The sequence below is a fragment of the Odocoileus virginianus genome, chromosome 11, assembly GCF_023699985.2.
Source record: "Odocoileus virginianus isolate 20LAN1187 ecotype Illinois chromosome 11, Ovbor_1.2, whole genome shotgun sequence".
In the NCBI taxonomy this organism is placed as follows: Eukaryota; Metazoa; Chordata; class Mammalia; order Artiodactyla; family Cervidae; genus Odocoileus; species Odocoileus virginianus.
In genome coordinates, this window is record NC_069684.1 from 69,055,409 (window position 1) to 69,083,037 (window position 27,629).

The window sequence follows — 27,629 nt, forward strand, 5'->3', positions numbered from 1 at the left end:
GTAGGTTAAATACTATAAAACACAAATTTCTGTGGTGAGCAAGTATAATTTCCTACAACAAATAAGCACCAGTCTCAAGGTAAAAGCAATAATACAATCTTGGCAATTAAAGTATAATATTATAGAAGAGCTTACCTTGGGAAAATATAAAACTATTCAGCTTCATGATTACAGGATAAAAATTATAAGTCATACAGGAAAATCCCATTATACTTAAAATACTTATTTCTATAATTATTTTCTTCATGTAACTGATTGTTAGATGTTTTTCAGCTTATACCCTTACCTAAGTAATAAGATATAAAGACTCAGTATAACTTATTGTCAAGTTTAATGTTTCCCAATATCTAAAACTCTTGCTACTATAAACTTGTGACCATTGATTCTGACTTTTAATCACATCAAAATAAACTATCCAGAATTTATTATTTTACACTACGCATGACACACCATAGTCCCCTCTCCAAGCCTTTCCTACTTTGAGCTTGCTACACTATTTGCAGCCCCCAGTCCTGCCAGGTTAATCTCATCTATTTGTCCTTTCTCAGTATGAACAGTCTTGAATGATCCCAGCCCACCACCTAGCAAAAATGGCTTAAGAACTCCTTATATTCCGTACAAGTGTAACACTTATAACTCTACATTCTTTCTCTCAGTAAGTGTATGGCTTTGGTCTTCTTCTAAGTAGATAAGTGGGTAGATACTGTGCAGTCATTTGGTAGCTGCAGCACCTAACACATGATAACCTGCATGTAGTAGGCTCTTATGGATTTTTCTGAGTAACTAAATCAGTATTATCCTTGGGGCTACCCCAGGAAGCACAGACTGTCACAGCAGGTAGAGTAGGTCCTCCTATTTAACAAATGAATGAATTAGTAGATAGACATTGGCCTATTTGCAGGACTTTTAAGGAAGTTAAAAGTATTTACTAATATTAGAAACTATTAGGAAATTACCATTAATCTTGTTAGTTGTGATGATGTGGCTAGTTAGGAAAAAAGTCTTTATTGTTGGAAATACATATTTAAATATTTATAGTGAAATGTCATGATGCTTATGGAATTTATTTTAAAACACTTTAACAACAAATGGGGAAACAATGGAAACAGTGACAAACTTTATTTTGGGGGGCTCTAAAATCACTACAGATGGTAATTGTAGCCATGAAATTAAGACAGTTACTCCTTGGAAGGAAAGTTATGACCAACCTAGATAGCATATTAAAAAGCAGATACATTACTTTGTCAACAAAGGTCCATCTTAGCAAGGCTATGGTTTTTCCAGTAGTTATGTATGGATGTGAGAGTTGGACTATAAAGAAAGCTGAGCACCAGAGAATTCATGCTTTTGAACTGTGGTGTTGGAGAAGACTTCTGAGAGTCCCTTGGACTGCAAGGAGATCCAGCCAGTCCATCCTAGAGGAGATCAGTCCTGGGTGTTCATTGGAAGGGCTAATGCTGAAGCTGAAACTCCAATACTTTGGCCACCTCATGCGAAGAGTTGACTCGTTGGAAAAGACCCTGATGCTGGGAAAGATTGAGGGCAGGAGGAGGGGATGACAGAGGATGAGATGGTTGGATGGCATCACCGACTCGATTGACATGAATTTGGGTAAACTCCGGGAGTTGGTGATGGACAGGGAGGCCTGGCAAAGAGGGGACACGACTCATGGGGTTGCAAAGAGTTGGACACTACTGAGCGACTGAATTGAACTGAACTGAACAACAAAGTCAATGAAGCAATGTGACAAAATAATTATTGTGAAATTTATTTATGCATATATTCTAGTCTATTCCAACACTTAACATGTAACTGGCAGGATGACAAGAACATATTAAGAATCTGGAAACTGATGTGATTGCCTTTAGGTAAATCAATAACAAGTCATACATTAAAAGTGATTCCCACTAAGCCAAAGGGCAGCACTCTAAACTCCTATGAAAGGCAGGAAGGGACTCCCTTATTTATAAACAATTTACACAAGAAAATAAATGCCAAATACCACATGAGACAAAAATGTGGTTATTTCTATGTAGGGAAAATAAATTTTTCTTTACATATCTCCTTGACCTTTCTCTGATATACATGTAAAACATAAATAAATATAAATTAAACTTAATGTTACAAAAGAATAAGATTTACAATTTGAATATGAACATCTCACTTCAGAAATATAGAATCTTTTCTTATATTAATATTATAATATCTCTACAGAGTTTTAAAGCCATTAAGTAAATCTAAGACAACTTTCACTCTTTCATGGGGGCTCTTTTTCAAATAGAAAAAATTGTTCTAAGAACAAAATTATAGCTGATCTATCTTACAAATAAGGAGCTAATTCACTATCTGTGCTTGTATGAAAAAGGAAGAATTATTCCTTCATTCTTTATTCCTCCTTTGTCACCAACTAACCCAAGAAACTCAACACTCTTGGATCATCAGCATGTTTTTCCTTTAAAAAAATTTGCCAACTAATTCTGGCTCATCTTAATAGAATAAGAAAAGCAAAAATGCCCTTTAGTCAAGGAAGATTATTATATAATGTGTTTTATCTCTTTGACAATTTTCCTTATAAGAGACTGGTTCATTTGTTTTCAATATCCAATTGTTTTAATTTTTTTGTGCTTTTATAAATAAAAATAACATTACATATTTGGTGGAAAAAATTCAGTTTTTTTTCTTTTTTCTCACATTCTAAACATGAACAAATCTCTCCACTTTCCCACACTTTTATGAAAGTAATCACTCTTAATCTTATGAATTGTTCTATTTTCAAGGGTCTTAGGAGTGTTGAGACTGTGATTCCAGGACAGATTCATCTTTCCTTGCTTCGTGGACATTCCTACGCATCTTAAAAACAAGATAACATGCAAAACACTTTCTTCTCAACTTCTTTGGCTCAGTTAGCCAACGGTTATTAGCATCATAAGCAAAACTGTCAATGTTATATACATATGTCCTGAAAGTAAGAGAAAAAAAAATTAAAACCAAAATAACTTTACTTACTGGTGATATATATTCATTTTTAATTACTACGTGATAAATCATGAAATAGAATAGTTGGTTAATTTGGGGTACAAAAGAAATGCAAAGTTAGTAAGTTATACAGCATGGACCACCCCACCCAGTACAGTTCCCTGGTGGCTCAGTGGTAAAGAATCTGTCTGCAGTGCCCGAGACCTGGGTTCAATCCCTGGGTTGGAAAGATCCCCTGGAGAAGGGCATGGCAACCCACTCCAGTATTCTTGCCTGGAGAATTTCATGGGTAGAGGAACCCCATGGGCTACAGTCCATAGGATTGCACAGAGTTGGACACGACTGAAGCGACCAGGCAGCAGCAGCAGCAGATATGAAAGTGTGTTAGTCACTCAGCCATATCCATCTCTTTGTGACTCCATGATAACCTGCCAGACTCCTCTGTCCACGTGATTTTCCAGGCAAGAATACTGGAGGGGTAGCCATTCCCTTCTCCAGGGGTTCTTCCCAACTCAGGGATCAAACCCAGGTCTCCTATATTGTACGTGGATTCTTTAAGCAACACCAACTAAAATATGACACTTGAGTTTTTAGTTTCTTGTGATAAATTGCCAAGTTAGATTCAACTAAGGTATTTCAGATTAAAAATCAATGAAAACTCCCTGGAATGGAAGAAAGTTTAATCAAAAGAAGACACCTAGGAAGTTTCACACATACATATATATTAAGTCAGTTTTGTTTGATAATTTTGACTCACAACCTAACAGAGATTAGATCTATAAACATGACTTATAAAAGACTCTTTAAAATAGATTTGATATTTCTTAAACATTACAAATGGGAGAAGTAAATACAGTATGAGTCAACCATCTCATGATGCAAATAGTCACAATGAAGGCATTCCTATTTGTAAGCCCTAATGTATCAATCTTTTGCTTCTTCCAGATTATTTGTAGGATTGTGAACATTCAAACATTTCAATAAACTGAGTACAAAACACAGAATGAGACAATAGGTATACTGCTGAAGAGTGGAGGGCTGAAAACATGTCATGTTAACAAAGATTCAATGTGTTAGTCAATCATTCAACAAAGAAAAACAATTCTAACAATAATAGAGGTTTAAAACTCTATTGTCCTTTAATAGTCACAGATAGATACCAAGCCAATTGTGTCAAATCCTTGACATTTTCCAAGACAGAGAAATGTGATTTTACTGAACTATATACCTTTTGTAAATCAAAGGTCTTACTTCTGCAGCATCACCAGTTATAGTGAATCACACCTATGTGTTTTGTCCTCACATGGGGAGTAAGAGCTGAATAGTGGAGAAAGAAAATAGTGATTGAATTATGCAACTTTAAAGCTCAATCAAAAAGCAACATGAGCATTTGTTTACAATCACATTCTTTTTATACACTAAAATTTATCATATATACCAACACTTCTAAAAGACGTAAATAAATCCTTGGATAGGCAAACACAAAATATCAACAGGTGAAGGTATGAGACACCTTCACACTCATTTACTCTTTCCCCTGTCTCATTAAAAATCAAATTTTAATTAAATCAACATAAAATTGAGAAAATAACAAGGAATGTATAAAGTTACCTCTTACACTCAACAGCTTATACTTCCAAAATAAGGCAAGTGGAGTGTTTTTAAATGGACATAAAAAAAAAGCAAATTCTTTCTCAGGGATTTGCATGAATTTTTTCTGATTCAGAATATAAATAGAAATAGAAGAATTAGATTTACTGCAAAAATCTCAATAAAACATAAATATTCCCTCCTTCTACATTTCAGCACTTTTCATTCTATTAAAAATATCATGGTCAATTATTTTACCAAAATATCTAAAGAAACTTATCATAGCCAAGAGAAAGCCCCCAGCAAACTCATTCCATTCCATCCCCCTCAACCTAACAAGCCCTGGAATATTGGCTTGTGAATTATACTGATAATGCTCCAATTCAAAAGCAGAGCTAGACTATATGTAAAGAAGTACAGAAAAATAATTTTTTATTCTTTTTTCCAAAATAGTCTTGAGGAGGCATCTGTACCAACTTAACTCACTTTATATGACTTAGAATTCTGTTATTTATACTGAGCTCTAAACCACATTCTTTAAAAGTTTCAGAAAAATCTGAAGAAGTCATATTTTACTACATTTGCTCTTAAAGCATCTAGAATATTTTATTGGCAGTAAACAAATATCTATAAATCCTGCCCCCCCCCAAAAAAAAATAGGACCTAGTGACCAAATGCTTTTAACAAAAGACTGAACTGCTTAGTGATTTAAAGAATGTTTTCATACTTTACCTTATAAAAGGCTTAAATAACATTGTTCACTTAAAGAGAAGGGAAAGAGCCATGAAGGCTAAAAAGGAGATACATCATCCAAAGAATTGAAAAGGCAATGAGTAACAGCATTAAAATATAATTGTTCTTAAGCAATGAAAAAATAGACAGGCATTAGGGCATTTCAGAAAGAATTCAGTTTATGTGAACTCCACAATTAGTGTTCTGAATGATAAAATCTACAAAACGGAAGGTCAATTTAAATATTACTCTGTCTACAGGATATATCAGAGCCAACCATGACTTTATATTTAACACATGTATATTCAATGCAGACCAGACGTTTCAAGTACTGATTTTCTTTTTCTTTCTGTGTTGTTTTTTATCACCTGAGTGCTTACTGTGTGCCAAGTGAGATCCTAACCCCTTTCCAGGTGGTGATTCATTTGATACCACAAAACAGATACTACAATTCCATGAGGTGGGTACTATTATTTCCCCCATTTTACAAATGAGAAAATTGAGGCATAGAGAGATTAAGCTCCTTACAGTCAAATGGCATGTAAACAGTAGACCCTGAAATGGAATCAAGCAGCCAGGTTCTAGAACTTGCCCTCTTAAGCACTGGGCTGACTTTGGCTAGATTGGCATCTATTAGTAAATCCGATTTATTCATAGGCCTAGTCACATGCAATTTAACAATACATTAGAGTTTCTTTTTCTAGACATTTTCACTTGTGTACAACACAGAGATATTCATAAATTGTACTGAGTAGAGAAAAAAGATGAGTTGATCAATAGATTGTGATGAGACTTTGGCTTTCAAATCACTTAATGTTCTTGTATATACTGAGATTTCTAAATTTTTTTTTAAAGACACAGGCTATTCATCCAAGATAGTAAATACAGACAAAAGGAATAAAGATATAGCATGTCAAAAAGTACAATTAAGCTTAGAAAGTTATCTACTGTTATAGTGTCAAGTTTTACTGGAAAGAAGCTAAGAACAAATTTTTTAAAAACATCAGAATTTTTGCTCACCCTGATTTTCCACTGTCTCGGGAAATTTTGATTAGAATTATGATACAAATTATTACAGTAACAGGAACACATCCTTGAGGGGGAAAAATGGTAAGTCAATCAATAAGGAAATGAGCAATTACATATACAGTGTAATTCACAATGACAAACATACTGATTATCAGGTAAGTTAAAGAAAAAACAGGAGACATGAATTATATTTTGCTTGCTTGCTTATGTCACAAGTTTGATAGTAAGATCTATGTGTTATTTATCTTCTTTCAAGAGAAAATTAAATATTTAAAATGAAGTATCACAATGCTCAAATAAAATCTTACAGATTTGAGAGGATTCTAAAATGTTTCAACCCCACCATGCTTAATTTTAAATTATTTGATTACTGATTATTTAAACATATTGACTGTACTATGTGCAATTTCAGCACTAGAAGATGTCTTGGAGTTCACATTTATTTTGTAGATAATTAAATTGAGTCTCAGAAAGGTGAAGCTTCCATATGTGGCTAATGGCAAGGCCATTTACTCCGTTCATAGTAAAGGTAACAGAGATGTAGGCCTTTCTCCATCATAGGAAAGGCATCAGTACCTGGGCCTGGAGAGTAAAACTACAGAAATGCTTTCCAGTGTTTGGTCTACTGCAGATAAAATTTCATTTAGGGAAACTGGTATTTACTTTCAATATTAAATGCACTATTTTGAATTGAACAACAACAAATAATTGATGAAATAATTTGATCAACAGTAAAAAAATTTTTTATACCTTGATTTTTACACATAAACTTTCTTCTTAAAACCAATCAGTGCTCTTTCTCCTCACCACCCTGCGTATCCCTTTCCTTCCCCACTACACCATCCCAAATCCTTGAACTCTATGTTTTTGATCTGTACTACAAAGAAAAGCATAAATGATACTAGAAAAGCAACTGAAGCTAATATGACTAACAAGTGTGTCCAGTTTCAAATCAGCAAAATACGATAAATGTCGCATAACTGAGCTGTCATGTGGATACATAATTTTAAAAACAGCTGTTTCTACCACAGAATTTACAGTATTTTACCCAATTTATTTGATTCCTTAGCACCAAGGCATTAGTTTGAAAGACAGCACTAATAAATCGTGGCTCCTCGAAAACTTGGGGTTTCTTTTTGTTTTACCACTTCTCATTAATCCCACCATTTTCAAATGTTGCAGAAAAATCCCATTTTCAATTTGAATGATAAATGAAGATCGAAAAATTTTAAAGTGATCCCAAATGTCTGGATGACAAAAGTGGGAATATTCTTAGAACACTGGTCAGCACATATATGTGATTCTAAAAGAAAGTGTGAAGGTTTATGTTTTAACAGAAAACCAATGCAAACTACAGAAATATGAGAAGTATAATTCTAAATAATAATTCCTCAATTAATAATTAATGAGAATACTATTTTGCAAATTAAAACAAAGAAAACTTTATAAAGGCAATAGTTTATGATCTAAAATTCACCCAAAGGTGAATGAGTACTAATTTAAGACTAAAACAATTTAGGCCAACTTGGTTAGACAGCATCACTGACTAAATAGAGGTGAACTTGAGCAAACCAAACTTCAGGCGATGGTGGAGGACAGGGAAGCCTGGTGTGCTACAGTCCATGGAGCAGCAAAGACTAGGAGCAACTAAACAACAACAACAACCTGGGATAAATGAAACTATAATATTATAAGTGAAATTAAGATGATGATTCCAGTGTCATTGAAGAGCTTTTGGGTAGGAAAATCACATAATTTTATAAATGTTTTTCTCTAAGTAAAAGGAGTATTTTAGTAATGTTCCCCATTATGTAGAAATATATTTACCTGGGACTTAAAACAGTGCAAAGCAGTTTCTCACATATTAGCACATTATCTCCAATAACTGGCATGGTACTTATAAATAGTAAAAATGCATGATTTTAACTGTTCGTAATATTCTCAATAAAAATACCTGAGATTACTCAAACTAAATTTGTATTAGATGGGTATTATATTAATATATAGAGTATTATCTCCATTCCTGAACAACCCAAATCAGAATGAGGCTTGCCTCCTTTCCAGAAAAATGTGGATTCACCCAGTCATTTCAAAAGGCCTCAATTATACACATGCCATGAAGTGGAAATGCACTTTTTATACTGTGAAAAACTAAGAAAGCTGTGAGCAGGTTGTGTTCTTCCTTATAATCCTATTTGACATAAAAGCATAAGTAAATAAGCATGTGATGTTTAAAAGAAAAAGTACTTTAGATATTTCACTGAGCATTCTCTTTTTTTCTTTACTATTGCTAATTGCTACAAGCAGCTTATGAGTGTCACAACATAGGATTTCAGCAATGAAGGGAATAAAGGTCAGGTTAGGTCAGTAGCTCAGTCATGTCCGACTCTTTGCGACTCCATGAACCGCAGCACGCCAGGCCTCCCTGTCCATCACCAACTCCCAGAGTCCACCCAAACCCATGTCCATCGAGTCAGTGATGCCATCCAACCATCTCATCCTCTGTCGTCCCCTTCTCCTCCTGCCCACAATCCCTCCCAGCATCAGAGTCTTTTCTAATGAGTCAACTCTTCACATGATGTGGCCAAAGTATTGGAGTTTCAGCTTCAGCTTCAGTCCTTCCAATGAACACCCAGGACTGATTTCCTTTAGGATGGACTGGCTGGACCTCCTTGCAGTCCAAGGGAAAACTCTCAAGAGTCTTTTCCAACACCAGAGTTGAAAAGCATCAATTCTTCGGTGCTCAGCTTTCTTCACTGGCCAACTCTCACATCCATACATGACCAGTGGAAAAACATTGCCTTGACTAGACGGACCTTTGTTGGCAAAGTAATGTCTCCGATTTTTAATATGCTGTCTAGGTTGGTCATAAATTTCCTTGCAAGGAGTAAGTGTCTTTTAATTTCATGGCTGCAATCACCATCTGCAGTGATTTTGGAGCCTCCAAAAATAAAGTCTGACACTGTTTCTACTCTTTCTCCACCTATTTCCCATAAAGTGATGGGACCAGATGCCATGATCTTAGTTTTCTGAATGTTGAGTTTTAAGCCAACTTTTTCACTCTCCTCCTTCACTTTCATCAAGAGGCTTTTTATTTCCTCTTCACTTTCTGCCATAAGGGTGGTGTCATCTGCATATCTGAGGTTACTGATATTTCTCCCGGCAATCTTGATTCCAGCTTGTGCTTCCTCCAACCTGGCGTTTCTCATGATGTACTCTTCATATAAGTTAAATAAGCAGGGTGGCAATATACAACCTTGACATACTCCTTTTCCTATTTGGAACCAGTCTGTTGTTCCATGTCCAGTTCTAACTGTTGCTTCCTGACCTGCATACAGGTTTCTCAAGAGACAGGTCAATGCCAAAGAATGCTCAAACTACCACACAATTGCACTCATCTCACACGCTACTAAAGTAATGCTCAAAATTCTCCAAGCCAGGCTTCAGCAACACATGAACTGTGAACTTCCAGATGTTCAAGCTGGTTTTAGAAAAGGCAGCGGAACCAGAGATCAAATTGCCAACATCCGCTGGATCATGGAAAAAGCAAGAGAGTTCCACAAAAACATCTATTTCTGTTTTATTGAAGGGAATAAAAGCAACACTTATAAATAATCAGGACTATCTTAATTGTTAAATTTGAGCTGTACAGCTCTAGGAGAATTTTTCTGCCCTTTCAAGCGCTGAGTGCTGAAGAAACTAATCACCTCCCTCTATTCAAGTGCCGAATGCCATGTGACCTTGAGCAAGTTAAGAGTCTGGCACAGCCTCAGTTCTCTAAGTTACAAGGTGGGACACAGCTACACTACAGGACCGGTGTGAGAAGTAAGTGAAATAACACACAGGCGGGTTTCCATGCAGTCCTCACCACGACCCAACACGCACATGTCACTCTAATAAAGGACCATCTGATTCTTTGGTGTGGCCAGAGGGAGCGATAAAATTGTCAGACATCCATCTCAGAAAGATGACAGTGACAAAATAAAAAAGAATTCTTAAAGCCGAGATTTACCCAATTTTTAGCACTATGCCAAGTAGTTTTCACAACCATTATTTCATTAAGCTTCCAAGACTTTAAACAGGAATCATGATCACCATCTCATAAATGAGAAAATTGAGACTCAGAGAGATTAAGTAAATCACTTGGGTTGAGTAATTACTAAATGGAAAGAAAAAAAAATCCAAAACAGGATTGAAACCAAGGTCTGCCTGATTCCAAAGCACAAGTCGTCCTTCTATAAAATACTGTCAACAAAAACAGACAGAAAACCCCACAATTATATACAGCATGTATTCTCAGTAGGGTTGGTATCATCCCTAAAGGGGGAAAAGTGTTTTTTTGACTTTTTTACATATAAAGTACAGATGTGCATACAGTACATAAATAGATTTATATTATATCTGTAGTATTAATATTTTATAGGGATGATTAGGGGGAAAAAGCCTTACAAGATCCTTGAGGGGGAGAGGGTAATAATGAAAAAAAAAGGAAAAAAATTGTTTTTGGAAAATACACTAGTACACAGCAGAGAATAGCTTTACAAATCACCTCATAGCGATATCCCTGGAGGTCCAGAGGTTAAGAATCTGCCTTCCAAAGCAGGGAATGCAGGTTTGATCCCGGGACAGGGAACTAAAGATCCCACATGCTTTGGGGCAACTAGGCCTCAGTCAGATGCCCATGGGCAGCAAACTGTAAAGCCCTCGCACCACAATGAAGATCTCACAGGTGGCAACTGAGGCCTGACGCAGTCAAAAACAAATAAACAAATAAAATGTTTGAAGAAAACCACAAGGCAGGCTTCACTTACACAGCAGATAAAGCTCTGAGATGAGCAGTCAGTCTCTATTTCTTGGCAAAATTAAACAGGAAAATATTCAAAGTTTTTGCATTCAAATGCAAAGTTCCAATATCATTTGTGTCACTCATGTCCTTTGCAGTAGAATCAATAAAAGCAATTTCCTTGTTGTAGAGTTTATCTTTAAAATGAGAAAAGTGACCTCATTCACAGACTACATTTAAGAAGTAAAGATAATTTTCAGGTTTGTGTTTTACAAGTATAACATCCCAAAGAAAAATATTATCATATGTCTGATATAAGAGGGAAGGAATTGCTCTTTATTTTTGAGCACAGGTTGGAATTACAACTAACCCTAAGGGAAAGTTTCTGGAAAATCACACAATATATACTTAAAGAATTTTAGAGAAAATAATAAGCACCTCAAATCTTCACTGAATGCCACTGAGCTGGTAAGAAAAAGCTTATCTATTAAATTTTAAGTTCGTCTATTAAGAATGTCATTAAGCCATTAGATCATGAGATTTTCACTTAGAATGTATTTATTTTTATTTAAAATATACGAAGGACAAAGTGAATTGCAACTGTTGGAATCTTTCAAAATAAATCTTTTAGCTTAAAAGAGGTTTGCCTAAAACATAAAAACTGTAATAAGTAACAATGAAAATAATAAAAGCAAGTATTACTTTCAGTTTCATAGTCATATGGCTAATTCATGCATGCATAAGATGAGCTTTTAGCTTATAAACACATAAATCAAAGTGCTTTTTAAAAATTTTTATAAGTGTATTTTCCATTAGACATTACTTATCAATATGCCAATTTAGCTGTATTGCTTCTTAACAGACATTTCTTTCACCATCTCATTAATCTTGTTAATACATAACATCAGATGATATATTTACAAACAAAAAAGGACTGGACCGAATGATAGAAGAAATTGCAACAGGTATGTTTTTGGTCTCATGCTCACAACAACAGAGTATTTTTTGGAGAAACTTTACTTTAAACCACTGACAGGGAAGGGAAAAGGAAGAAGATATAACCAAAAGTAACATTCTTTGTTTTACTTGAGATAGGACAAATCTAGAAATAGAGTAGTTTATGATTAATTATAAAACACTTGAGGATAGAAACTGTATTGATAACTCTCTCCTCTTGTGATTCTTAGGCACTAGAATGAGATGCAGTGAGCCACGAGGCATGCAATAATACTTGACTGATTGGCCAAATGATTTGAAGTTGTCCTAAAATTACCCTGGAACAAGAACATGGTGGGAAATGTTAACATACTGAGTACTCTAACATACTGAGTACCTAATGGTGCCCACAAACATGTCAATAAGATGCCTTCACCTGTTTTCTCTTTGGCACCCACACATACTGTATTCTGATAGTATCCCTAAGACAGTATCACCAACTCAATGGACATGAATTTGACCAAACTCTGGGAGATAGTGGAGGGCAGAGGAGCTTGACATGCTACAGTCCATGGGATCACAAAGAGTTGGTCACGCCTTAGTGACTGAACAGCAACAACAAGGACAGTAAAGAAACAATATTCTTTTCCAGGAATTATATATCCAAAAGCGATGACAAATTCTGCGAACTCTCAGAGAGACACACTTACCCGATGCAATGATGCTAGCAACTAAAGAAGAAAAAAAGGAAAGAATTACAAAAGTAAAATGCTTTAAAGTCATTGATTTGCTAGCAATTTAATAAATATATGTTTATCAATCAACTGTACTTAAAGTTCAAAAGTAACTAAAAGAAACAATTATAAATAAATTAATGAAAGCAATCATATTACTAACAATCAAGTAACACACATCAGTATCTATCTCTATTAAACAAGGGCTTCCCTGGTAGCGTCTGCCTACAATGCAGGAGACCCGTGTTCGATCTCTGGGTCAGGAAGATCCCCTGGAGAAGGAAATGGCAACCCACTCCAGTATTATTGCCTGGAAAATCCCATGGACTGAGGATCCTGGTACGCTACAGTCCATGAGGTCGCAAAGAGTCGGACACGACTGAGCGAGTTCATTTTCTTTTCTTTCTATTAAACAAAGTCAGCCAACAATAGAAACATATAATGTGACTAAAGAGTTATTGAATACTGAAATAAACACTATATAAATTTGATTATATGACTTGATGGCAAATCAAGGTTACTGTAAGGACTAATACTGACAAATGGAAGGTGCATGGTACATGCTACTATGGATCACACTCAGTAATAGTTACTACTATTTTTTCAATAAGAGCAGAAAAGGCATACAGTATTTAAAGGGTAAATTAATTGTATATAAGAGAGAAATTCTATCCCAAATGTTCACTGTATTTTTATTATAATCATTTAAAATAATTGAAAAGTTTAAGTTAAATTTGTTAAATTATCTTATATTCATGCAGAAAAAAAGTATTTCAACACAGTTAGCTCTATAACAAATTTATACTAAGTGAGCTTGTTTCTCTTCACTTTGCCCTATTAAACCTATATATTCAACCAAAAATTTTTAGTGCCAGAGATGTTATAAAATTTTAAGAAGTCAATAATCACATATAAATGTTAAAATTAATGAACTGAATCTAATTGGATCAATATAAGCCACAAAAGCAATGTTGAGTGCAAAAAGTCAAGTTAGGTAATGAAACATATGACATACTGTTTACACAAATTATAAAAAACATGCAAAGCAGTAATGTAGCATAAGAATAAAAACACAGAGAGGAAGCTTGCACAATGAGGTACTATCTCACACCGATCAGAATGGCCATCATCAAAAAGTCTACAAACAGTAAACGCTGGAGAGGGTGAGGAGAAAAGGGAACCATTCCACACTGTTGATGGGAATGCAAATTGGTACAGCCACCATGGAGAACAGCATGGAGGGTCCTTAAAAACCTAGAATAGTGTTGCTGTGTGTGCGCTTGGTCGCTCAGTCGTGCCCGACTCTGCGACCCATGGACACCTGCCAGGCTGCTCTGTCCATGGGGATTCTCCAGACAAGATCACTGTAGTAGGTTCCCATGCCCTCCTCCAGGTGATCTTTCCAACCCAAGGATCGAACCCAGGTCTCCTGCACTGTAGGCAAATTCTTTACCATCTGAGCCACCAGGAAAGCCCAAGAATACTGGAGTGGGTAGCCTATCCCTTCTCCAGGGGATCTTCCTGACCCAGGCATCAAACCGGGGTCTCCTGCATTGCAGGCGGATTCTTTACCAGCTGAGCTACCAAGAAAGTCCAGTTGCCATATGATCCAATACTCCTGAATATAGATCCAGAAAAGATAAAAATTCTAATATGGAAAGATACATGCACCCCAATGTTCACTGCAGCACTATTCACAATAGAGAAGACATGGAGGCAGCCTAAATGTCCATCAGCAGAGGGATGGATAAAGAAGACGTGGTACATGTATACAAGGGAATATTACTCAGCCATAAAAAGAATGAAATAATGTCATTTGCAGCAAAATAGATGAACCTTTAGATTGTCAGACAAAGAGAACTATCATAGCACATATTGTGAAATCTAAAAAAAAAAATGACACGAATTTATTTACAAAACAGAAACAGACTCACAGACTTAGAACACAAAATTTATGGTTACCAAAGGGGAAAGGTTGGAGGGAGAGAGAAATTAGAAGGTTGGGATTTATACATACAAGCTGAGTCACTTTGCCGTACGGAAGAAATGAACACAACATTGTAAATCAACTATACTTTGATAAAAAAAATTTTTTTAAAGAAGCAGGCAGGAATTGAAGTTCGCTTTTTAAAAAGGGGAACTAATTGGAGTGAGATTTTGTGTATTTGACCTTTTACCTAAAGGAATAAAGAAACATACAAATGAAATTTCAACAATAGTATCTGTAATGTTTTAAGTTCTTAAAGATTGTGGCTAATGGCCAAATGAGCTTGAGTATGGCAATTTATGAAATCTGGACAATGTACTGAAAAATCAACAATGATAACTATCTGAAGACATGGAAGAACAAACTAACTCAGGAAGAAATAAATCAAAACTGAGAGAGCTCAGGCAGCAGATGAGCTGCAGGGAGTGGGATCTGCCTGCATGCAGCAGGGAGAAATCCCTAGGCCACTTGGCATAGAGAGCGGAAAGCCACAGTTTCACTAGCTGGAGAAGTCAGAGAACAGAGTTCAGAATTGACAGAGCATCTGGAAATTGAGGGGCTGATGCTGCTCTATTTCTTGACATATGTGGTAGTTACACTGATATTTGCCTTAGGAAAGTTATTAAGTCTTTATGTATATTTTTTACAATTTTCTGTGTGCTGATGTCAGTGAAAAGTTAAAATAATTTAAAAAATTATCTCTTGGCTCAGTCCTATTGAGATTTTATATATATATATATATATATATATATATATATATATATATATATATATAAACAAATGGATAAAAACAACCAAAAATCCACATATCTGTCTTAGAGAACAAGAGTGTCTATAAAAATGGCTATTCATTAAGCAAGTTGTAAAATAAGAAGATATCCTGGTGGTCTGAAAAAGCATTAATTAGTTAGATGGGTTTCGTTCACTCAGTAAGTTTTCCTTAAATCTAAAGCATATGTTACTCTGCTTTCATAAAAACTGTCATTTAAAGAGTTAACCTGAAAGATTTCAAAGAACTCTGTGTTTTTAATTACTTAGAAGATACTATTAAGGAACTTAACCAAATCAGCAACTCTAGGGAATCTGGAGAGTTCCTTTAGCATGCTTGAGGGATGGGTCGCTGTCATTGAATCAGACCTAGAAATCAACCTAAAGGATTATACATACTTGGTTCTTTGAAGGATCGTGAGGAATTCAGTGACTCCCTAAAGCTAACATGAAAAGCAGCATTTTTTTACTGACCTTAAGTTAGAATTGCTTTTATGGCACCACAACCTTTTTCTATATCATTGCAAAAATATTTCTTTCTTAAAGGTATGCTCTAGCACAATCCAAAGTTAGCCTCTGTAGAAAGTCGGAACATTGCTATGAAGAAACTCTCCCTACAATAAACCAGAGACTACTTAATTTTTTAACCCTGATGAATTTGAAATTTCTACCATGGCACATAAAAGCCATATGTGGAAACCTGAACTGAGTAAACTGACCTGAAGGAGCGCTTCCTCTTCCTTTAGGTGTGCCTGTTTTATGAAAACGCGGGCTCGTCCTGGGAACAGCTGTGCTTTTTGCTGCTGTAACATGAGCAGAGGTCAATCTGTGTGTTATACGGAGACCCTCAGTCGTATGTATAGAAGTGGGCTTCTGTGTAGCTTTAAGATTCTGTGTAAGTAAAGATTTTGCTGGGGTGAATCTTTGGGTTGTTGGTGTGGTTGTAGAAGCATTTGCCATGATGGGATTCTGAGCTGCTGTAGAGACAGTGTTTGATATTGGGGAATTCCAGGCTGTCGTGGCGGAATCATTTGCTGTGGAAGGTTTCTGAGAAGGTGATGGGACCTTTGTAGCTGGAACATTTACAGTGGTGTATGTCTGAGAAACTAGTGTGGGCTTTGTAGCTGAAGAATTTATTGTGATGAGTTTCTGAGGAGTTGATAGGGTTTCTGTAGCTGGAACATTCACTGTGGTGGGTTTCTGAGGAGTTGGTGAGGTTTCTGTAGCTGGAACATTTACAGTGGTGGGTTTCTGAGGACTTGGTGGGGTCTCTGTAGCTGAAATATTTACAGTGGTGGGTTTCTGAGGAGTTGGTGGGGTTTCTGTAGCTGAAATATTAATAGTGGTGGGTTTCTGAGGAGTTGGCGAGATTTCTGTAGCTGGAACATTTACAGTGGTGGGTTTCTGAGGAGTTGGTGGGGTCTCTGTAGCTGAAATATTTACAGTGGTGGGTTTCTGAGGAGTTGGTGGGGTTTCTGTAGCTGAAATATTAATAGTGGTGGGTTTCTGAGGAGTTGGCGAGATTTCTGTAGCTGGAACATTTACAGTGGTGGGTTTCTGAGGAGTTGGTGGGATCTCTGTAGCTGAACTATTTACAGTGGTGGGTTTCTGAGGAGTTGGTGAGGTTTCTGTAGCTGGAACATTTACAGTGGTGGGTTTCTGAGGAGTTGGTGGGGTCTCTGTAGCTGAAATATTTACAGTGGTGGGTTTCTGAGGAGTTGGTGGGGTTTCTGTAGCTGAAATATTAATAGTGGTGGGTTTCTGAGGAGTTGGTGAGATTTCTGTAGCTGGAACATTTACAGTGGTGGGTTTCTGAGGAGTTGATAAGACTTTGGTACCTGGAACATTTACTTCAATGGATTTCAGAACTGTTGGTATGACATTGTAAAAAGTTTCTGTAGAAGAAAAATGTTATAATAAAATTAGGTAAATAATGCTGTCCAAGTTAAGATTTAGGAACCAACTGTTTGTTCTGACTCTTCTCTTTCCCCACAAATATCTAAGTAAGACTTTTAGGAAACCAAGTATTCTCATGTCTTTCCCAAGGAACTGAAATGCTATATATTATCTTTGCTTTGAAATAAGTTGCACCTATAGGCAACACCAAAGTAATATTGAGATTCCTAAAACTGTTTTCTATTTGAAAAAGGAAATCAAAGTCAGAACTGGCAGTGATCTCATTCTTAATACCCCTCAAATAAAGAGTTTTTCTCATAAATTGTCCTCTTTCCCTCATGCCAAGACCAAAGAAGAACAGGATGCAACCTTGAACCAACAAAGATAAGCACAACATAGTCACTTTTTCCAAAGCAGTCAGGACATGTTAGTGACCTTGGGAACTTGTTTTGTTTCACTTCTCTTTTAAGGCAGTAAATTCAATCAGACTACAGTAAATCCCTTTTCTCCTCTTGTGTTGGTTACCAACTTTACATAGAAAAATAGTTTAGTTCCTCTTTGGATTTTAGGTGAGATAACAAATATCTGAAGTGCAAATTTAGTGAAGACCTTATTCTCAGAGTCTCCAATCTAACATTAAAATTTTAGGTCTATTTGACTTTGGATTGCTGATCCAATCCCTCATAAGGCAGTACTGAGCAGTGTGTAAGCCTGTTTGACCACATTATTAGAGACTGCTGTCAACTTCTCTAAGCTTCAGTTTTCTCATCTGTAAAATGAATGAGTTTCCAAAAAGTTTTGCTATGAGGTGCCTGGAGATGATTTGGTTTTTATTTGCCTGGAGATGATTTTGTTTTTATTCTGCTTAGAGTTCTGAAGGTTTTTGGAATCTCTTGGTTGATATACTTCATCACTTTGGGAAATTTTTCAGTCATTATCTCTTAGTATATTTCTTACACTTCTCTCCCTCTCTCTTTCTCTCCCCTATTTTTTTTTATCATAATTAGAACAGTCATATCTCAAATGTCCTCAAATTTGGTCTGTATTTTACTTTATTTTTCTCTTTGTCCTTCAGTTTTAATTAACCTTTCTTCCATCTACCATCTCCTGCTATGTCCAAATTGCTGTTAAACCTGTCTACTGTGCTGCTCAGCTACTATATTTTCCTATTGAAGAATGTCTATTTTACTCCATTTTATAGACTCCAAATCTCTGCTGAAGTTCTCTATCTTTTCTGTTAGTATCTTGAATATATTAATCACTTAAAGTCCTTGTCTGCTAACTCAATTATCTAGATTTTTCTTATTTGCTTTTCATTTCTCCCAATTTGGTTATAATTTCTTACATCTCTCCACATCTCATAATTTTTATTATATGCAATACATTGTATAAAATTCAGATGATATGATCTTCCAAAGGGAGAGTACCCTCTTCTGATAGGCAGACTGGTTTGCGGTGACCACATCCTGACCCATGAGGACCAAGCTGGGTTACAGGTTTCCCATATGACACAGCCTACTTCTGCTCTTGCCTCTGCTTCTTGGAAGCAGTTCTTTCTTCCTCAGCCCTGAGAGACTGTGGGCGATCCAAGTCTATGCTTCAGCAGTGCTCTCTCTAGCAACACAACCTCTCTCTCCACAAAGCTTCAAAATGAGCTTAAATGTTATAAGAAGGACGCTGGCTGTATGCTTGATACAAGCCTGTTCTTGTGATGGGTCTGTTGTCCAAATACCATAAGGGTCAGGAAGATCTCATTTTGTACTTTGGCAGCTTGGGGTCTAGCTCCCCAGTCTCATCTGCATTCCTAGAAATCGGCAAATGGCTCTTAGGAAAAACTGGGTCAGCATTTGAGAATTTCCAGTTTCTAGTGTGTTATCCTAGCTGACCACAACGACCAAGAGCAATGGTCTTTTATCTGGTTCAAGACAGATCCTCAGCCTACGTGCACATCAGAATCGTTTGCCTTCACTTGGAATTTTAGTTCATTCAGCCCTAGTTATTTCCCTGAGGGAACAATTTTTGCCTTTAAAATATGGCTTTTAAAAATAATCTACCCAGGTTTTGTAGTTATTGTCATGCCAGCATTGGCCTGCCATGACATCCTTGAGCATTACCACAGAATTATAAATTCTAAATAGCTGATTATTTAATAAAATAGGGGAAATAAACATGAAGTGGATCATATGGCTAAATTTTAAAATATCAAAATTTACTCCCTTTAAATGAATTCAAACAATTAAATGAAATTTCCACACTTTAACTATCACATCTCCACATCATAATAACCGTTATCATTAATGATACAGAGAACAAATATGCAGTATTACTGGGACAGTAAATTGGTACAGTTTCTTTTGAAATAATATTGGTAACATCTATCAAAAGTCTGAATGCATATATCTTTGATATTTTAATTACACTGCAAGGAATTTATTGTAAAAAATGTACTTGCACAGATATAAGGAACACAATAATATTTACTGTAGAACTTTTTAAAAATAATTTTTTAAAAACTAGTACAGATACTAAATTCCCTTCAACAGGAGACTGGTTAAGTAAATAATATATCATTATAATTAATATGATTTTGAAAAGAAATATGTGTATGTATATTTATTTCCTAGAATAAAACACAAAAATTTGTAAACAGTGGCTACTTCTGAGGGTAGGACTAGAAGAGACTTTTGCTTCTCATTTTATATAATCATCAACATGGTTTTAACATTGTGCTGTGCTTAATCACTCAGTCATGTCCGACTCTCTTTGACCCCATGGACTGTAGCCCGACAGGATCCTCTGTCCATGGGGATTCACCAGACAAGAATACTGGAGTGGGTTGCCATGCCCTCCTCCACAGGATCTTCCCAATCCAGGGATCAAAACCAGGTCTCCTGCATTGCAGGTGGATTCCTTACTGTCTGAGCTACCAGGGAAGCCCAAGAATACTGGAGTGGGTAGCCTATCCCTTCTCCAGGGGAACTTCCCAACCCAGGAATCAAACTGAGGTCTTCTGCATTGCAGGTAGATTCTTCACCAGATGAGCTACCTGGGAAGCCTAGTTTTAACACTACTTCATAATATTCATGTATACCACTTATATGAAAAAATTACTATTAATAAGCAATGTTATTTAAAAACCATGCTAATAAAATTCAAGTATAATTATAAAAGTAGCATTTGTTTGAGTTATACTGGCATTTGAATATGATACTGCTTAAATAAATGCCACCTCCTAGGAAATTTCTAGAAATGTAAAGAAGAGAACATTGTCAATAAGAGAGAAATTCTGGAGGGAGAAAACAATACAATTCAATGAAGTCAACAGGTAGGCAAGAGTTTCTCTTTGTTGTCACAACATATAAGATCATTATTTAGATCCTCCAGTTCAATCTAAGATTTCCTCTCAATTAAATAAACCAATTTATACACTTTTTTTATAAACAAGAATATATCTATATTAACTTATTGAAAGTAACATGGTAAGAATCAGCAAATATAAGCTAATTCACTAAAAACACAAGACATACGTGTGTGCATATAAAATATATATGTATGTAAAATACATCTCCATCCTACTCTGCAGGTCAAGCAGTAAAGAATCCACATGCAATGCAGGAGACACAGGAGACCTGGTTTGATCATTGGGTCAGGAAGATCCCCTGGAAGAGGAAATGGCAACCCACTCCAGTATTCTTGCCTAGAGAATACCATGGACAGAGGAGCCTGGTGGGCTGTAATCCATAGGGTCACAAAGAGTCAGACGTGACTGAGTATGCACACACCTGCACTATTACACAAATACATATACTCACAGAGGTCATGTGTGTATTATTTGTATTTTACCATACGGTGGCTCAGCAGTAAAAGAATCTGCCTGTAATGCAGGAGAAGCGGAGACTCAAGTTTGATTCCTGGGTTGGGAAGACCCCCTGGAGAAGCAAATGGCAACCCATTCCAGTATTCTTGCCTGGAGGATCCCATGGACAGAGGAGTCTGGCAGGCTACGGTCCATGGGGTTGCAAAGAGTTAAGACACGACTAAGCAACTAAACAACAACAGCAACAACATATGTTCTCCACATCGGTGCTTCTTCCTTTTTGGAACTCATAGGCCCCCTCGTAGAGTCTATTCCCCAGAAAAATGCAAATATGCATATGTACAACATTTTACATTCATTTCTCAGGGAGTTTGTATACTCTCTGAAGCCCATATACAGACCCAAGGGTAAGGATAAACAGAAATGTAACTTCGCAAACTGATTACCTCTGCATTGAGGTAGGGGGCCACTCCACACTCCTTGGTCATCTTCTACGGTACAATTGATAGAGCTCTCTCCATGTAGGGCGAAGCCTTCCATACATTTATATGTTACAGATTGTCCGTATGCATAACTGTCTTGTTTCTCTTGAATCATCCCATGGTCAACTTTTGGTGGTTCTGGGCATAAAATTTCTTTTAAAACATCATAACATATGTTAAATTAATTAAATCCACCAGATATTTTTATAAACAAGATTAAAATATGTTAAATATTTTATTTAAAAAAATTAAAATATACCATTCTTCTACTAAATTGAACAATTCATCTCAGAGAAAGCAAGGCAGAGCCTTCCATTTAAGGAGTAAAAGGACTCGAGTTTAAACCTAGGATGTACCCTCCTCAGAGCAGAGAAGAGGGCTCGGCTTTTGAGTCCAGGGAGAAACAATACTGAATGAAAGGAGCTGGGAATGTAAGTGGCATGCATGGGAAACAGAAATTTTGGATAGAGCAAAAGATTTTAAAAGTCAAAATTAGACTTTAATTTTCAGGATAAAATTTTTAAAGCATGTGTTGACTCTTGGCCTTATATTTGAAGTAAATCTTACTGAGCAGCTGAATTTGTAAAACAAATACAAGCAAAGTATTGATTGTTATATTATAAAAAGAAGTCTCTCCCTGGCAGCTTCCCTAGTAAAAAATTTGATGGGTCCACATTCTCTAGAGACACGAAGCTGTTTTTCTTGTCTTTTTTTTTAAAGCAGGAAAGCAATGTGATCCCATGTAGAAGTCAAATTATATTACATCAAATACTCTTAAGTACCCAGACAATACTAGCTATTTATGAATTACTTTTAGGCCACTGATCAAAGCAGGGAACAAAAACAAGCTAATCTGATTTACACAGGGCTGAGTGGGAATTGACAACACACATTACCATCAGTTCAGTCCCAACAGTTTCCGAGCACCTAATATGTACTGGGCATTGTTCTATAAATAGAAGTATAACCAAGTATGATACAGTTCCTCTGTCTTAAACTATAGTAGAAAGAGACATTCAGAGAGGTCATGTCCATACAAAATGGTGAGCATTATCGCAGAAGCGTGTACAGTGGTATGGAAAGAAAGAACAGCTAACCAGCCCAGGACTGTGGGTACAGTCAGGGAAGGCTGTGAGGAGAAATTCCAGAGCAAACTCTTAAGAAACAAAATAAAAGGGGTGGGGGCACTGAAGGGGTTTCCCGGCAAAGGCAGCATCATAGGAATGATGTGGGGACATGAAGAAGTCTGAGGTATCCAGACAACCTCAGCAGCTTGTGAAGGAGGAGGGCAAGACATAAAGTGTGGAGAATTGGATAGACTATGGCTAGACTTGTACACTATATGAAGGGGTTTAGACCTTGTACATTGTACATGATGAGGAGATACTATCAAGTCTCTTTCAAGAAGGAAAGAGACAAGTCACGTTTGTATTTCAGGTGGATGACTGGGCTGAGGCTGGATAAAACACTAAAGGTGTGTGAGAATGCAGGCTGGAGGCCACCGCAGTCAGCATCACTTGAGCAAGTGGCACTCCTGCCTGGCTCCCACACCGTGAAAGGCCATGCTCTTGCCGTCCTCTGGGTGTGCCTCTCTCTACTAGAGGGGGAACTGCAGGGCTGAGACAGTATGCTGAATGTGAGCTGCTCCCCACCCCGTCTAAATCATGCTCCAGGAACTGGTGCCCAGAACTCCCTGGGCCAACACTCCTTTCAGGGCTTTTCCTAGTCCATACTCTCGACAATAGTCTATACTGCTGAGGTGTCCACTTTTAGGCCAGAGTTCAGCGGAGTGGGGCTAAGGGTTACAGGGGATATGATTTGGGTGTGTAGGTTGAGCTATCCATTTACAGGCATCAGAGACCCCTCACAGTGCAAGGGGGCGCCAACTTGAGAAAGGCTGAATCTTAGATTGAGTGAGTGAGTGAAGTCTCTCCGTCCTGTCCGACTCCTTGTGACCCCACAGACTGTAGCCGACCAGGATCCTCAGTCCATGGGATTTTCCAGGCAAGAATACTGGAGTGGGTTCCCATTTCCTTCTCCAGGGGATCTTGTGCCCCAGGGATCAAACCTGGGTCTCCCGCATTGTAGTCAGATGCTACCAGGGAGGCCCTGGGACCTCCATTTATACTCTGTCCTAGGCCCTGAAAATGTTAGGAATAGCCCTTAGTGAAAAGTCTAAATGAAGGCTAGTAAGCCATATTAAAAGTGTTTATATGGAAGATAAAATACAGGTTTGAGAAATACATTAAGGAGATAAAGGAAATAATATTTGGTGATTACAAGTGAGAGGTTAAGATAATGACAGGGGCCTGGAATGACAGATACTATATAGCAGCGACTGAATCTAGGCTAGTGTGTACTAGCCATCAATTAAAATTATTTTTGAAAAGAAAATACTGGCAGAAAGATAGGAAAACAGGTGTTTCTGACATTGAGGCTTTCTTCAGAGGTGAACAAGTGTCACCTCTGATTGATGTATGACCAAGGAAAAGTTCTGAATATGTCCTTCTGAATCCTTCTTTGGATCCACACCTCCATATCCACATCCACACGGACACCAATGCTGCCTCATGTGTTGATAAAGGCCCAGACTGCATACTTGAGATATGCTGTGTGCTCAGGCAAGGTCAAAAACCTCATTGCTTAAGAGTTTATACTTTCTACTTGAAGTTTTTAATGGAAAGTCTACACTAGGAGAAATAGGGCTTTAATAGGGATAGTTGAAGACATGCGGTTACTGAATGAAAAAAGGTCTCTTTCCCACAGAATACAGATGCCAGTGATCGCAGAGTTGCAGAGTCAGGTAAGAGAGTCAGAGCGGAAAATCCGGACATCAGGGTTTTTACCACAGAGTTGAAGATATTAGACAGAGAGCAAGATCTGGACTAGCTATAGGCAAACACAAAGAGAAACGGGGTTTGCAGCGCAAAAGCTCTTCTGTGCTGGAATACACGCTGAGTGTACACATTTCTGTGAAATCCATGACAGCGGTTGCTTGTAAATATGTTGGCCTCAACTGGGAGACTGCTTGTCCAGACTATGTGATAAGCTGTTGCCTCTGTCACCAAAAAAGATATGGTCTAGCTCCTGCTTGGAGAAGGCAATGGCACCCCACTCCAGTACTCTTGCCTGGAAAATCCCATGGATGGAGGAGCCTGGTGGGCTGCAGTCCATGGGGTCACTAAGAGTCAGACACGACTGAGCGACTTCACTCTCACTTTTCGCTTTCATGCATTGGAGGGGGAAATGGCACCCCACTCCAGTGTTCTTGCCTGGAGAATCCCAGGGACGGGGGAGCCTGGTGGGCTGCCGTCTATGGGGTCGCACAGAGTCGGACACAACTGAGTGACTTCCCTTTCACTTTTCACTTTCATGCATTGGAGAAGGACATGGCAGTCCACTCCAGGGTTCTTTCTTGCCTGGAGAATCCCAGGGACGGGGGAGCCTGGTGGGCTGCTGTCTATGGGGTCGCACAGAGTCGGACACGACTGAAGTGACTTAGCAGCAGCAGAAGCAGCTTCTGCTTGCTTTCCATATATGCTTTAGTATCATTTACAGAATGCCTAACTGGATGATGGAAATAGGAAAGGTGATGGCGGGTAGTAAGGATGGATACTGAAAAATAATAATGAAAAAGAGGAAGAAATAGTAGAATAGGAGGTGGGGTCCAAGGTGGGTGTGGCAAGAGCAAACTACTGGTTGGCAAGGCTTCATTTCATTTGTCTTCTTATCAGTTGACCCCACACTTTCCCTACCAAAGAGTGTGATGCTTGTTAAATTACACTACATCTACTCAAGTTTCCTGCTCTTAATAACACCAAAACTTGAAATGAGCAATAATTTCAATGAGGATGAGAGAAATAAAACCTACTTTTTAAAACACTGCACATATCTACTCCTCTGTTTTCAGGAGACATATGTCTCTAATGCACATATATCTAACTTGATATACCCTTTTAGGAAATTAATCTCTGTGCCCTCTTCCCTCTTGAGAAGATAGAATTTTCAAGTGCAGATATTTCTTCATTGCTATGAATGCTTCTTTCTCTAAAGATAAAAGTATAGCACGGTTTAAAACATTTCAACATAATTAGCTCAGTTAACAATCCTTAAAGGAGTCTAGTGTAAGTAACACTAGGTCTTAGAAGAATGACGGGTTTGAAATCAAGAGGTCTGGGTTAAGTGCCTACTTTGGCCACTTATTTTGGCATATAGCAAGTCACACAGACCTTCTAATGAATAGTATTTTAACCACCAAAAATTAAAAATTATGAAGGAGGGGAAAAAAATCCCAAATCTATTTTATTTGACTGTTAGAAGGAATGATAAGATAATAAATGACCAAGCAGAATATAAACCTTAGTTAATTTTTAATCCTTTATCCTCATGGTTAAATTAAGAAGCATTACTAATAGAGTTATATAAACTAGGCAAAACATTCACACATTGGAAGGTGAGGGTACTACAAATATATACTGAGGGTAATTTTAAAGACCAAAAAGCAATTTATCATTGATTATTCAGTCCCATAGCAGAGTCCTTAGAATTTTTCAGTCTTACCTTGACATTCTGGAAATTCATCAGTCCACCCAACAGTATTTCCCATAGAACCACAGAAACTAGAAGCTGCACCAACTAATTTGTACCTAAAATAATGAGGGAAGAAGAAAACATTAAGTTCCATTCACACATATTTGACTTCCCTTAACTCGTTCAGAATAGCACCTTACAATATTTATTACACCAGTAGATAGAGACAAAACAACAGTTGATAAAGGCTCATTTGGCAGTTTAAAGGAAAAGAAAAACTTATATCTAAAAGGGTGACATCAAAGATAAAAAACTGTAAGATAAGCAAAATATTTTTTATTTGGATAAGGCATATATTGAATACAGATGCTTAAATCTTTTCTATTTCTGAGTTCTAAAAGATCAATATAGATTCCATAGAATAACAGAATGTACTTATATTTAAAGCATTCAAAGTATCCCCAGATTTGTTATTAATGATCCAAATATCTGTGTTTAGTACAGAAGACAAATGATACTGGTAGCTTTATAAAGAACACGGACACACACACACAGAATAAAATATCATAGTTCAATTTACAGATATTAAATGAGAAAAAGAATATAAAGTTTTTAGCCGCACTTGAAACACTGATAATCCTCAATGACAATACCCCTTTCCCATATATAGAGAACTTACAAAAGATCTTAGGTCAGAAGGATATTTTTACACTAAGAATGATTGTTTTTAACCCTTGATATTTTATAACAGATTATTTGCATACAAAGAAAACAAACAAATGCAAACTCATTATTTAGGTAAAGACTGCTTTCAACACTGAAAGATTTAATTTCTCCAAGGATCATCAACTTATCACAAGTTTTTTCCTCTACAAGTCACAGTTAAAATTCTATAATGAAATCTAACAATTGAGAGAATTGTGGTGGTATTATAAGAAATATTCTTTTTTGCCCCATTTTACTAATATTAAGTGCAATGAGTTCATCATTGAGCAGAAGGGTAGTTTTATTGCTCGTAAACACTGGTCACAAATCTAAAAGTTTCCATCTTAAATCCTAATTTGTTTTTCCAGTTGTTAAATATAGTGTTTCATATGCTCAAACTTACCCTGCGTTACATGAAAAATAGATGTTCGCACCAAGTAGTATGTCAGTTGTTATATTGACATGACCATTTTCTATTTCTCTAGGCTTAGGACATGATCTTTCTAGGAAAGAATACAAGTTGATTTTTTTCATTAAATTATCAGGCACATCTATGCAAATTCACCATCTGAACCATTGCTATTACTTATCCAACTATTTAAATCGTACCTTCATTTGATTAGTTTCAAGAAAGCAACGTATTAGTCCATGGGGTCACAAAGAG

At 36.9% G+C, this 27,629-nt stretch overlaps 1 protein-coding gene across 8 annotated transcripts; it reads right to left on the bottom strand.

The window, feature by feature from the left end:
- Nucleotides 1-1,744: 1,744 nt before the first annotated feature.
- CD55 (CD55 molecule (Cromer blood group)) lies at nt 1,745-27,629 on the bottom strand. 8 transcript variants are annotated; one of them, XM_070474545.1, is made up of 9 exons: nt 27,369-27,628; nt 26,291-26,376; nt 21,695-21,883; nt 17,374-17,430; nt 16,255-16,335; nt 12,757-12,777; nt 6,319-6,391; nt 4,205-4,293; nt 1,745-2,959 (listed from the first exon to the last, which is right to left on the bottom strand). In XM_070474545.1, the coding sequence occupies exons 1-8, from the start codon at nt 27,497-27,499 to the stop codon at nt 4,245-4,247; spliced, it is 687 nt and encodes a 228-aa protein (XP_070330646.1). In that variant the 5' UTR covers nt 27,500-27,628; the 3' UTR covers nt 1,745-2,959; nt 4,205-4,244. The 8 variants fall into 8 exon arrangements, with proteins under 8 accessions (XP_070330646.1, XP_070330645.1, XP_070330648.1 ...); XM_070474544.1 differs by having other exon boundaries at nt 16,255-16,338; nt 27,369-27,624; XM_070474547.1 differs by lacking the exon at nt 17,374-17,430 and having other exon boundaries at nt 16,255-16,338; nt 27,369-27,629.